General features: G+C 42.5%; 1 protein-coding gene across 24 annotated transcripts in view; it reads left to right on the top strand.

Annotated features, from left to right (window-relative positions):
- Positions 1 to 14,422, top strand: part of KALRN (kalirin RhoGEF kinase) — a 655,970-nt gene that overhangs the window by 357,342 nt on the left and 284,206 nt on the right. For 20 of the 24 annotated variants that reach the window (XM_019652304.1, XM_019652353.1, XM_019652289.1 and 17 more), the window contains exons 12-13: positions 4,208 to 4,416; positions 7,700 to 7,874. In XM_019652304.1, the coding sequence (XP_019507849.1) occupies positions 4,208 to 4,416; positions 7,700 to 7,874 (384 nt within the window). The remainder of the gene's footprint in view (positions 1 to 4,207; positions 4,417 to 7,699; positions 7,875 to 14,422) is intronic. The other 4 variants (XM_019652336.1, XM_019652320.1, XM_019652463.1 and 1 more) reach the window with 1 other exon arrangement.

Below are 14,422 nucleotides of genomic sequence, written 5' to 3'. Positions count from 1 at the left end.
TGTTAGATACCAGAGAAGCAGTAGGTAAAGAGGATTACCCTAGGGGAGAGAAACCAAAATGAAGAACAGTAGGAAAAAACATGTGGTTGCTGCTACCAAGCTACCTACCTCACTCGCTCCATAATTTTACCTAGTTCTACAATCATTGGCTTATAGTAGCTCGAAGTAGGAGATCCTTTTGACTGGGTCTCATTGGCTGCCTGCATAGTAAATTAGTAATAGAAACGGCTCTCTGATTTGGATTCTTTTCAAGGCAATCTAGCATGCTCTCCAGAGGTAAGTCAGATGGACACGTACACAGAAGGAGACTTACAGAGCATTCAGATAGTAGGAAAATCACAGCCTGAAAAATGGAATATTGAGCCTTCCTCATAGTTTAGTGACACTGATGTTTATTTCTGTCCACTTTAGGCCTCAAAGCCTGCAATTTAATTTTGCTGCCACCAGGAAGCAACTGTGCATGTTTTCTCATGAATTTCAAGTGGGTTGCCACTCAAGCTTTCCAGGTTGTAAATAATGTGTTAACTTGGTATCACAGTTATCCTCGAACTGGTGCTGCAGTCTGGACTTTGGATGTCCTGGTGTCAAAGCTGTGACTGCCGTGTTTCAGTTTAGAGAGGTGATTTCTATTATCGCCTTTTTACGTCAGCTTTGAAGAGAAATCATAGTATGTTAGAACTGGAGTAGATTTTAGAGACAAGCTAGAGAAACCACACATACATGTACACACACACACACACACACACACACACACACACACACACACTCACGTCATTTTAAATATGAAGTAATTGAAGTGAAGTCGTTTTCCCCTGGTTACAGAACTAGCCAGGCAAGGGCAGAATCAAGAATTATCCTCAGTAAATATCCATTCCATTCCAGAGCTCATTTCCCTCTGGGCTTTTTGTTTGCTTTGTTTTGAGTAGAGAGATGTCACTCACCCTTTGTCTCTGTAATCTCCTTCCCTATCTCTGAGTCAGATGTCTTCTGATCACTAGCAATTTTGACATTTTATCTTCTTGAAGGAAGACTTTCCTTATCAGGCTGCTAAACACTGGGTCAAGCAGCATCTAGTGTGTTGTTGATTGTTTATCTCTCAGCTGAATTTCCTCAGAGTAGGTTTTTAACTCTGCCTTAGACAAGAGTTTCTTTATAATATAGAATATATGAACAGAAATAGGAAAAGCCAGTTTCAATTCATTAATCAAAGAATATTTGGAGGGAGGACACATTTTTCTAATGATATGACTTCAGAGGTCAGTGTGTGTCCTCAAAGGTCCCTAGTCTTTCCCTAGTCTTTTTCTTTGTGACACTGCCACCCCATTTTTTTTTTCTAATTGGGGAACAGTGTGTTTTTCCAGGACCCATCAGCTCCAAGTCAAGTAGTTGTTGTCAATCTAGTTGTGGAGGGCGCAGCTCAGTGGCCCATGGGAGGATTGAACCGGCAACCTTGGTGTTATGAGCACTGCGCTCTAAGCAACTGAGCTAACCGGCCACCCCTGCCACCCCATTTTTTTTTTTTTTTTGGCAATTTTTGTCTTTGTTCCTACAATTTAGCTGCATGACCATGAGGAGGAGAGAGCGTCATGAGTTATGGTGATTTCCTCAGAAAGGAACTATGCTTCCTTTCCTAAACATACACCAGAGGTGTTCAAGTGTTTATTAAGGAGGGGAGCGGAAAAAGGACCTCCAAGCATTGAAGCCATTAATATAGCTTAAGGGTGGTACTGAGAACAAAATTAAATAAAGTCCTTAAGGTACCTATAAGCCTCTTTCCTATTTCTCTCATTGCTGTAACAGTGCCAGCCTTATTCTAATCAGTTTCCAGTCTCAGTGCCTGTTCTCCATTGAGGCATCAAGTTTATTTTTCTTCTCTTAAATAACCTGCTCCATGTCCACCGTTTTCATCTCCTTATCTTCACATCTCCCTTTCTTTTTTTTTTTTTTTTTAGAAATATCTGAACTTTCCAGCCTCTAGGCTTTCCTTAGACATCCCAGGACAAAGCAGCAAAAACAGAAAAAAGAGGCCCAGCTCAACCTAGCATATTGAAGGACCAAATCCAGTGTGGAACTTTTACCAAGTCCAAAACGAAGGAGTGCTTCAAACTTTCCCTCTGCCTTCTCGTGGGAACTGGAGAGGGCTTGCATCAAAAATATTTCTTAAATATAATATCTAGCACTTACTATATGCCAGGCACTGTTTCCAAGTGAGATATAGATATAGATATGTCATTTATTTGTGTGTATACACACAGACATACACACACATATATATCAACTTAGTAATTTTTGCAACTCTGTGTGGGGGTAAAGAAAACCGAGATACAAAGATAGTAGGTTACTTACCCAAGGTTATATAGCTAATACATACCAAAACTGGGGTTTGAAACTTTTAACCACGATACTGTATTGCCTCTCTATACAATATTTTTTTAGAGAATCCATTATGTCTTAACCAAGGACTTCAGCACACTTAGAAAATGGTTTGTTTTTACATGGCAGAATGGCAGCCAGAAAATATAAAGTAATGGTTAACCTATAGTGACCAACTTCCTGATTTCATTCTAATTTGAAATAAGTACACTTCTACTTATAGGAATATGTATCCCAGCTTATATGGTCTGGAAAACTTGTTTTGTGTTTTTGTAACAAAAAGCTTATTTGTAGAGAAAATAAACTGAACTAATGACAACCAGATTGCAAGCTGATAAATGACAGGGACGCTGAATAATAATAATTTGGTTATAACTATTATCATAAGGCTATATAGGCTTATTAATAATGCTATATATTTATTTAAAGCATTAATAATAAGTAAATCATGAACTCCTCATAATCTTTGATATGAGCAAGGCAGTTCTTATTCTTCCCATGTTGTAGATTGAGAAACTGAGGCTCAGAGAGGTTCTTACCTGTCTAAGAAGGAAATTCTTTATACCTCCTTATTCTGTACCTCCAGGGCTTATTAAACTTGTTAACTCAACCTCTTCTGCCACATCTAGTCCCATCCCTGTCTAAGGAACAAATAATAACTTGTCCAAAATCTGAAGACTACTTTTGTCTCTCTTTATTGTTTCTTTTCTCACCTGTTATTACAAAGGCCATACCATGATTTACCATACTAAGAACCAACTAGATAAAATAATATTCTGGCAGTGGATATTTATCCATGTTTTTAACTTACAGAATGTTAGAACCAGAAGGTAGCTAACAGTTTTATTTTATGCGTTCTGCAAACTATTGTACACAGAATCGTGGTGAGCACAAGTTATAGGAAGAACAGGGTCCAAAACCCGCTTCTTCTGACTCTATTAATTTTTTCTCTCTATTGGCTTTTTTCCTGGTAGAGCCCTGAGCTTATCTTTCCTATTAGCCCGGTGAAGATTCCTTCTTTCCAAGCAAACATCAGACTCACCCTTCCCAGCATCGTTTATGAAAATGTTCAGGATGAGTGTTTAGAAGTGGAGCACTGAGGCAGGCCACTGGAGACCAATGTTTCAGTATAAGGAAGCGCTATCAATAAATGAGTTTTCGGTAATTCAATTCAACCCCTCATCATGTCCAGTGCTTATTCTGTTTAAAACACTGTACTTACTCTTTTAAAGTTGTCTGACTAGTAATTTCATCCTGACCGCATTTCATCATCTCACATATCACGGGGGAAATGTCTCATACTGAAATTAAGATAAGCTACATCTTGAGCATTCAGCTTTCTAACCAATCTAGCAATCCTGCAAAGAACAAAATGATTTAACGTAAAATACAGTTTCTTAATCTTCATTTGGTGCTTATTGAGCATCACATTCTCTTTTACATATTTGTAAAATGATGATAAGTTTCTAGGAATCGACCCCTAGCTATCTGGAGGAAGTGTTTAGAGCTCTCCCTTTTTTCCTTCCTGCAAGATGATATAATATTTGTTTATCACAGTCTCTTGTATTTCCCAGTATCTCAAGGTTCCCTGAACCACAGAGAACTAAAGTCAAGGGTGGTTGTGTCCTTAGGTGATGCCACCACTCATGGAATAAACCTTAGCAGAGACGGGTAATGAATATAAATATAGAAACACGATCTGACCCACAGGTGTGCTGATGAGGACAGCCTGGCATTGCACTGACTGACTAAAGTCATATTGGGTGGCCCAGTCCGACTTTCTTGCCCTCGCCCCAGACCTGTCCTAAGTGGAGTCTCTGCTGTCTCCCCACAGCTGTGGACATGGATGGAAGACCTTCAGAAGGAGATGCTGGAAGATGTCTGTGCCGACTCCGTGGATGCGGTCCAGGAGCTGATCAAGCAGTTCCAGCAGCAGCAGACGGCCACTCTGGATGCCACGCTCAACGTCATCAAGGAAGGAGAAGACCTTATCCAGCAGCTCAGGTCAGCGCCTCCCTCCCTGGGGGAGCTCAGCGAGGCCAGGTTAGCATGGGCAGTGCTTTCCAGTGGGAAATGCCCCGGACTAGCCACGAGATAAGTCATGTCCCGCTTTTGGCTCAGTCACAGCCAGCTTTGTGGTCTTGTGTGAGCTTCGGTTTCTCCATTTGACACGTATAAAAATGCCTGCACCGTATCCAACTTGAGTTTAACATGAAATAATGAACAGAACAGCTCTAATGTTCCAACGCTTTATTTATTACTCACAGTATTATTCAGCAATCACTAAGTAACATAATTATAACAAAAATGAACAATGTTCAACAGAAAATAAACAACCTCTTCATTAAGAATTATGGCAAATGTTGTCATGTGGAGAAATGGCCGTTATGGAATACAGTGTTCTTTGGTATCTGATCTCAGGCTGAACTCTAAACTCCGGTGGCCCAGTTTGCAAAATGTGACCAACAAGGGTTGGCTTTGGCCCCATGAGAATGTATAAAGTGTGTGATGTCCCACTCTCTACTTTATTACCCCCTTATGGCCTTTCCACCATTCCTTGCTGCCAAAAAATAAAAACCCTTCTGTATCAACCTAAATAACCATAACTGAGAAGGAAAATCCTGTCTAAAGCCTGACATTCATTTAGAATCATCCACACTGTTGCCTCCTTTCTGTTGGCATCAATATCGAGTTTCCGTTTCTTGTCAAGGGCACCAGCTCCTTAGATACAGTGTCATGAGGCCTTGATCGAGCCCTCAGCAACCAGCCGTATGCCCAGGTGCTGTATAAATAGGATTTGATGGTGCTAATGATGCCTGCCCACAGGGACTTGTTTCTATCCCAAAATCGCTGAGTGCTGGGACCTCTGCCAACCCCAGACAGAAATAATCTCATCAACAAGTCTCAGGCCAGCTCTGGAGCCTCTAGGAATTGCTTCAATTGAGAGGGCTTCCCCCAGCCCCACACCAGTTGTCCAATTAAATAAACAATGAGAACGTACCTTTCAATGGCCCTGGCATGTTTTTCTGTTGGAAATTAATTATTTCTATTCTAAGTGTGCACATGAGATATTCTGAGTCCTTGTTTTGCATACTAATAAGACAGCCTCTTCCCCTTCATCCCCTGATTCATCTTCATGAATATATAATACATGACAGTTTTGTCTGCCTACCTAGGAAATTCCACTGTTAATTTGTTTCGGAAGAAAATTCCAAATAGTGGGCAGTCACTTAACCTCTCTGAGTCTCAGCTGATTCGTCTGTGTAATTAAGGGGCTCACTCTTCGAGCTCTGTCAGCTCTAGAGTTTTGTGATGGCTTTGTGTTTTCTCTCCAATTACTTTTCACAAGCGTGGCTAACTTCACTCTCTGCGGGGCTGGTTTATGGAGGTGCCACGTGCTCTTGACAACTGCCAACCTTGCACAGTGTCTGAGGGCTGAGGCTACTCAGTGAGTGAGGAGGCAATGATATGGCTGATGCCTGTTTCACAAGTTTAAGTTCCATGGATTTCAGAGAGGACCATAAGCGTGTGACCAAGACCCACTGGTGACCAATTATTCCCCCACGAGCCTGACTCCTGCCTGGGCTCTCATCCCTGATCTCAAGACCAGTCAAAGAGAACAGAAGTTAATGGTGCCTAGAGCACCTTGGCACGATGCCTCCCACTCCCACACACCAGGGCACACATCTTCTCTAGGTCGCCACTTCTCTAGGTCTGGCACTCATCACTGAAGTCCCTACGGTGGTTTCCCACCATCACTATGATTCCTAGTGAGGGTGACACTGGCACAGGTGCTGTGCAAAATGGTAGAAGTTATTCTTTTCCTTCTGGAATCTGTGTGATGGAGAAAGACTGAGAGAAGCAGTCAGAAAGAGCAGCCCTGTCCTCCCAACAGCAAAGTCCTCGTCAAATGCATAATGCATAAGAGTACATCTCTTAAGTTCCTTTCATGACTGGGGGTGTCCATGCCATAGTGGGGTTTCATGACCAAACAAGATGTAGAATTGGGAGTTCTCTGAATGATGGAAGAAGAGATTTTTGACCAACTGGCCTCATGCTCCCCTCAGAAACACAGCATAAGCTCTGATACCATTGCTTTTGAGACCAGCACAGGCTAAAAGGTCTGGTTATCAGAAAGCTTGCTGGTGAGAGAATTCAGACACTAATGGATTTTCCTCTTGTCCTCTGACTTCTTAAATTGTGTAAGAAACCAAGATGTCACAAGATATTGATTGTACCCATTTATTTCAAGTTTCAAGGCTCTGGCTTACTCAAGGCCCTTAAATATAAACTGCTTACTCTCCAGTTTTCCTATTATAATGTTCTCTTTGGCGGTCAGACTCTTCTTACTTGGAAAGTGCACCCCTCCCATCTACTCGTCTGGGTCCCTCCTTCTAACACCCAAATCAGAGCTCACCCTCTTTGAAACCTTGTCGTTGTCCCAGCCTCTTGTGCCCTATCCTCTGCTCTCCCCAGTTGGGCCTGTGCCCCCGTCAAGCACTTGATACTTGATTCGTCCCTTTCAGGGTTAATAGTCATCCATACAGCTCGTCCCTGGTCACAGAGTAGGTTCACACACTGTCTTATTTAACAGCAAACCATGAAGTGAGCAGGGCAGGGATTATGAAGTCCACCTTAAGGGAGGCAACTGGGGCTCGAGGAGGCGACTTCCCAAGGCCACCAGCCCATGTACATCACAGTGGGGACTGACCCCAGGCTGGCAGCCTCCAGGTCTCAAGTTTTTCTAACTACAGCTTGAAGCCCATTGTAATAACACCAGCCTGTAACTGGCATAGCATTATGAAGTGGATGAATAACTTTGGCAGCCAGGATCTCATTTTATTTTAACAACCATCCTGTGAAATAAAACTAGGAAGGGTTTTTAAAATTATGTCTTTAGTTTGTCTACGCTTATGCATTGTGTTTAATGTGGCTACTCTTATGCATGTGAATGGGTGTGTGTATTTAAGCTATACATACTAGACTTACATATATGTGAGAACCATCCCTTTCTACTACTCTCTTATGCTTTGTAGAGCCCTTTCCCATGCATTATTTCGTGTGATCCTTTTCACCATTCTGTCTGAGGAATAGGAGAACAGCTAGTCTTGGAGCTACTGTGCTGTGAACCCCAAAGAGGATACGTGTATCTTTGGTTCACTGCCTAAGCAGATAGTACCCGGCTCACAGTAGGAGTTTGATAAACATCTGTCGATTGAATGACTACTAATTGGCATCCCCCTTGCTCAGGCAAGGAGGGCCCCTGCTCCCCCATCACTGTTAACGTGGCAGGGCCCCTCCCCTCGTTCCTTCCACTCTGCCACAGGGACTCGGCTGTGTCCAGCAACAAGACGCCCCACAGTAGCTCCATCAGCCACATCGAGTCGGTCCTGCAGCAGCTGGATGATGCCCAAGTGCAGATGGAGGAGCTGTTCCACGAGCGGAAGATCAAGCTGGACATCTTCCTGCAGCTGCGCATCTTTGAGCAGTATACCATTGAGGTAGGGGGGGCGGAGGGGAGGAGTGGGAAGGTGGGGGTCGTGGATAGTGTGAGGGAGACCTGCAGGGTGACTGCTGCCTGGCCAAGGGTGCTGCCTCAGGGACAGGAGTGGCGCAGTAGCCTAAGGGGGTTACAAGGGATTATGCATCAAGGATTCGTTTTTTTTAGAAATCAGCCAATTCACATTCCACCTTGGTATCATTGTCTATCCCTCCCACCCCCAGGGCCAGGCAGAGCTCCTCTGTCCCCTGTCTGTCTGGGGATGCCTTCATCGACAAGGCTTTTGTCAGTGTGCTTTGGACTCTTCGTACCTTGGTTCCTGAGAGACCATGGAATTGGCTGTTTGGGGCTTGGGGTAGAGTCCGTGAATTCTATAGCTTTGTGAGTAAGTAGGTGTTAAAATTAGGAGGTCCCCTCAGCTGAGGACTGTAGATCAGGGACTAGATGACATCATACAGCAGCCAGGAAGCCAAGAGCCCCAGGAAGGAAGACTTGTACCTTCAGTTTGCTTTCTGCTTATTAAGAAAGTAAGTCTGTGCTAAGGCCATTGGGTGGTCATCTCATAGACTCCTCAGTTCATTCTGAAAAGGTCAGAATTGGGTGTTCTGGTCTATTGATGTCCCCTTTGTGATGCCTATTAATAATGTCTGCCCCAAATAAGATCTACCTTCGATTATTTTTTGCCTTGAAAGAGTAATTATTTTTTGCTTTGAAACAGGCCAGTAGGGTTCTGGGGTGTGAAGAGTGTGACATGTAGGCGCTTTGTCCTTTTCAAAGAGGGCAAAGCATTAAGTTAAAGGTTTAGCTGACTTCTCTTTGTCCCAGCTGATGTGGTGTGAGAGAAATCCGATTCCCCACCCACCAGTTTTTAAACTTTATTTGCATTCCAACCATCTCCTCTGAGTTGGGGCTTCTGGGTGTCTGGGACTGATCTCCCCAACAGTATCTGTGGAAACTTCCATGGAACTGGTTCAGAAGGAAAATGACGTGTTTTTTTTTCTTTTTTTTTGTAATGTTGAAAGCTTCACTATCCCAATCCCACGCAGGACCAGAAAACTATCCTGGCAACAGCTGCCCTTGTTTTCAATCCTGAGACCAAAAATGTTCATATTTAGAATCAGAAATGTAAAAGAAAAGCAGTCCTTTCTGTCCCTTACTCTCTCTTATGCTCTTTCTCTTCTCAAACACACCTCTACCCCTGCCTCTCTGGAGGCTACTGCAGTTTCTTGCTTAAAGGTTTCATGTTCTAAAAGGTGGTTTTTGGACAGTTGGTGGGACAAAGGAAGAGATATATGTCTTTACATTTGATCTTGATTATCCTTCTAACTTATGCCATAATTTTAAGTGCATTTATTTATACTTATTCATAATTTACGAGTGTTTTGAATCTACACTCACAAGAATTTCAGGTGTCAAGTAGTATTACACATATATTGAAAGAACAGTTAAAATGCCAGTGGAAAAGTAGAGATATTGGCATGGCAGCAAAGAGTGTGGTGGACTTCATTAAGGTGGGGCGACAAAGGCAAGAGGGGGTGTGGCTTATTATTCTTTGGTAATTGAGATTGAGACTCACAAAAATAAATCGGGGTTCCATTCAATCGCGGTGATGTAGGCCCCCGGTACCCCCACCCCTTCCTCAGCTCCATTTAGCCCAGAGCTTGGCCGCATCCAGGGGGACATTGGGTCAGCAAGTGCGGTGATTTTGCTGCTGTATTTTTTATTTACTCTTCTGTTGTTCAAGGTCCGCAAAAACTGCTTAAGGCGGGGAAGGAAGCAATCTGAGAGTTTGGAGGCTTCAGGGTTATTTCATTAGATGGCTATGGTTTTGAGGTCAGGGTTCCTGGGTCACTTCCAGAGTGGGTCTGTTCGCTTCGCTTTGCGGTGGAACGCACCCCTGATGTCAGCTGAGGGCGTCGCTAGGGCATGTTTGCCTGCAGTGATTCTAGGAAAATCCATTTTCATTCCTGAAAAACAATCCAAAGTATATGTAAAAAAATGTCCTTAAAAAAAAAAGCTAACTGTGAATCAAATGGATCCTATTTAAATGTTGCCTCAGGGAAGCTTGATACTTGAATTGCATGATTTGCGTTCTTCAGCCTTTGTATTGTACAAGAATTCCCCCTCCCACCCTGAATGCTGGACAACAACCTAGGCTGCTGGGTATGTATGCAGTAGAGAAAAAGTGGGGAAATAGTATGAGGATCTAATAAAACGAGTAAGATAAAAACAGTAATTTGGTTCTGCACCCCCTGGTTCAGGCAGCGACATCCAGGTTTTAAAAAGGGCCCTGTTCCCTGTTTTGGGTGTGGGACCCGAAGCTTGGGGAAACGCTGCATTTCATCTTCCGCAGAAATGGAAATCCTGCCAAACCTATGGGAAAGTTCTGCTTCAAGCCAAATTGTCAGAAGTTATTTTTGAGGGTGGTGAGATTATTTCAAACACCAGCTAGTGTTTTACTGTGGAGAAGAAGAGCAAACATCTAGAAAAGATTCAGAGTGTGAAACCGAGGGTGGTTTCTGTAACGAGAGACTTGTCAGAGCTGACATAAGGCAGGGCAGGGGCTATCACTGCAGAACCTACGGCTCTGGTTTCCTTCCCTGAAGGAAGGCATCTGATGGACATGCTCCGAATTCCTGGGGATTACTGAGAACCAGAGCAGGACTGCTCCCATGACATCTGGAGAATCTAAGCAGGACTCCTTAGTCATGTCACCATGGCTAAAATGGGCTAATTAATTTAAGAATTAAGATAATACAAGAGTTGCTGCACCCGTCTCCTACTCAGTAAGAATGGTATATATGGCTCCCACCGTGTAACCTGGGGTGAGGTCACTGGGCACCCCCACCAAGAGTGAAACTTATCCTAAATGGATTAGGCAAATGTTCAAAAACCAGGACCTCAGCTGCATTCCTGACATACCTTCTTAGACGCCATGGAGACTAGACAAAGTGACCTATAGATATTCCTGTAGGGCCAGCCTCCCTCTATGAAAGACACTTTATATGAAATGGTTATGATAAAAGGGACAGTTCACCAAATGCAAATAATACTTTTGTGGTGGCGAGAATATGGATACCTTTTATTTTTTTCGATGTTACCATGCATTTCAAGTTTTCCACAATTAATCAGAATGACCAGAAAGAAATAAAACATATTTTCAGAAGCAAGAACAGGCCAGTGGTCTCTAAACTCTTGTGATTATGCACCCTCTCAATAAAATAATTTTGAACTTGGAAGCCCCTATATATGCATATATATTTGTTTATAAATTATACATGTTCTACCATCACTGACTAATAATTGCAAAAGACAATGTGTCCTTAGGATGAAGTTTCACTTTTTCATTAGAAGTTGTGGTTCCACACTTCAAATAATCTCCAGGGTAATTTCCAGTTATTGTTTTGGTCTGGTTTCCTGACAGAGCTGATTAGGTTGTCATTGTTGCTTTACCCCATAATATGACTGACAGAGAGTTCAAAGTTCTCTTGTGCTTTCCTGATTAGTATTATCTTCAAGCTGCAGTTTCTTTGAGGAACCTTGTGAAGCCATGTGTCTTTCTGTGAAGGTTAGTTTAGTTGCAATGAGATAATAGATAAATCCATTTAAGTGGGCACATGAAAAGAGCAATAAATTGAAATATGCTAAAAGCAGCTGAACAAATGAGCCACTGTGTTGTGGGGTTCCCACTTCCCCGGGCCCTGTCCTGCCACGCCATCTGCCAGGTGTTTGGACGGGGACTTCCGCATCAGTCTACTAGTAAAAGTTCAAGAAACTTCCTATCTTTGATATTAGTTTGAGCAAATTATGTGCATATCACATATATGCACATATATATGCATATTTATAGACAGCATTTTTCTCTGATATCAATGAATAATCTTGAGCACCCTCAGGATGGTCATACCCACATTGGAGAGTACTAGAAATGATACCAAGAAAGATACTCTAAACAAGGGACTTTATGAAAAATGGTCACAGCTATGGTCTTTCTTTTACATCTCTGACTATAATTACAAACAAAGTTTGCTCAATGCACCTGGAAATTCATCTGTGTAATTAACCTGAGTAAGGAATAGAATAGGCAACTATCAATCTACAGTGTCCACATTAGAATAAGGCGGGGCCAGGCTGAGGCTGGGGAATAAAATGGCCTTCAAGGAAGAAAATCCCACCTAGAAGAGAGGAAGTTGATTGTCATTTACTGGTGGTCTCAGCTCTTTGGTTGTATGCAGAGGCCCTTAGCATTTTACACTTGAAAGAGATTGCTTAGTCAACTTTTACTTGATGGAAATTTGGCTCCATAACCATTTAGTGAGTGCCTACTATATACCCAAAACTATGTTGGGCATTGTGGATACACACAGTCCCTGGCATGGGGGGCCTAGCTGGGAGAAACACAGAAACAGAACCATCATACAATGTGATAATTCTGTGAAAGAGAGAGGCTCACGGTTTGATGAAAACGCTGAGGCAGGAATGCTTAGCTTTGTCAGGCTGCCCATGGAAAGGTTCTTGATGAGAGGACAGCTAGAAGACAGGTAAAAGCTGGTGGCGGGCAGGATTTGGCATTCCTGGAGGATGCCATCTGGCCTCTACCAGAGTATCTCCATAGCCCAGAAGCGGGGGTGGGGTTGAGGGGGAGTGGAGAAGTGGAACCTCAGGATTTCACTATTGTGTTAACCCAAAATCTCCACCCTTCTGCACTTTGGTCCTGATTCTGCTCTGGAAAAACCGGACAAATTTGCTCCCCCTTTTACTTGGCAGCCTGAAAACTATTTGAAGATGGTCATCACAGGCCTCTTTTCCTTTATCTGGAAAACACTGAGATGGTGTAAGTTATCTCTGCAGTCCCCTCCAACTCTAAAAATTTGATGACTATTTCTCTTCATCCTCACCCCTTCTCTGTGGTACCTATTTCCAATTTATTCACCTCTTTCTGGATGTGGCATGGTTTCCACATACCTGCCTCCCCTGGTCGCCTGCTGCTGAAAGGACTCATGTTAGCCATGCCCAGCTTCCGAGGCACACCCCTGGGTGTGGCACTCTCCCAGTGCAACCCAGGAGACAGGAGCCGTTTCAGTGACCTCATCACCTGTCTCATCTAGGCTTGTCCTCCCTTAAAAGCCCCTGGTTGTTTTTCAAGGCAATTGCTTCTCATAAGTGAAAACCGTTTATGTAGTATGTATTTTTCCTCTCAAATTTTACTTTTTAAAATATTGGCCCAGCTATTTAGCTTATCAAAATACATGTAATTTATTATTGCTATCAACAATGCAGCTGTTTGAAATATTGGCCAGTCAGGCAGGGCCTCGCAGTGCTTCCCTGTGAGTTTTCCTCCTGTGACATGGAGCCATCAGGCTGCACTTGTCCTTCTGCTGACTGTGGATCACCCAAGGGCCACATCATCCAGTCCAATTTCATAACCCTTTCGTCCACAGATACAATATGAGGCTCTGCAGAGCCTTGCTGTTCTCCGTGTTTGCAATATACCTCAAATGCACCGACATAGTAACTGTATCAAGAAAGAAAATGAGACCTGTCTGAAGTCATTCTTTGGGGATTCCTCCTAGGGAATCACTGTAGCATTTTCTAAACGCGCCCCCACATCCTTTCAGAAGGAAATACAGAATACATTCAATAAAAAACCAAAGTTTGCACAAAATATTTACGTGATATACTCTTCTAGACTTTTGTCAAATTGACTTCAGGATCATTAAGGGGTTCCCCCTTCCATCTTCCATTTATGGAAAAAAATGATTATTCACACAGCTTTACTATTCGGGCAGTTCATCTGTTTTCAGCAAATGATTAGAGATCTCTGATGGAAGCTTTCCTATTACTTAGTGATGGGGTGGATTTGGGGCTGTGGACCTGAAATCAGTTTACTTTATCAAGGTACAAATGCTGTGTGCTTCTTGTTTCTGGAAAGGATGCAGGGATTGCAGCAGAAGGAAGCGGATGGAAGCCCAGGGCTTCGGTAGTAAGTTAAATGGGAGAAAAAAACCTTCTGACGCTGAAGCATTGACAAGTACTAGCATAAGCAAGCAATAGATGTTGTAGGTGCTCTTCAATACGGGAGATCTTTGGAAAGCAATAGATTCCCATATGTCTCAAACTGATTAAGAGGCAAAGATATGGTCACAATAACCACTCAAAACCAATCATCATTACATCAAAGATCTCAGCTTTAATCATCATGATAATGAAGAAAAGAACATGAAATTGGTCATAAAAATTGTTCCATTATCCAAAGTATCCAACTGGAATAGAAATTAGGTAACTGAACATTGGAACTCATCAAGTACAGCATGTTGCAATATGTTTTTATGTTATTTTGCCAAAAATTAAAAACAACTGAGTATTTCTTCAGTGCCAAGTCCTTTTGCTTTTCCGGAAAATTTTTATGATATCCTCATAGGTCTTTATATAGCTAGCTACATAAATAAATATTTTAACTCTTTAGATAGATTATATATATTTCTAAAATATACAATGAAATGCTATGATATACCTTTAAAATAACCTGTGTTAGAATTCACTAATTTC

This window comes from Hipposideros armiger, unplaced genomic scaffold (genome assembly GCF_001890085.2).
Source record: "Hipposideros armiger isolate ML-2016 unplaced genomic scaffold, ASM189008v1 scaffold_8, whole genome shotgun sequence".
Classification (NCBI taxonomy): domain Eukaryota; kingdom Metazoa; phylum Chordata; class Mammalia; order Chiroptera; family Hipposideridae; genus Hipposideros; species Hipposideros armiger.
Note: the sequence above shows the minus strand (reverse complement) of the source record. Positions and strands in the feature narration are given on the sequence as shown.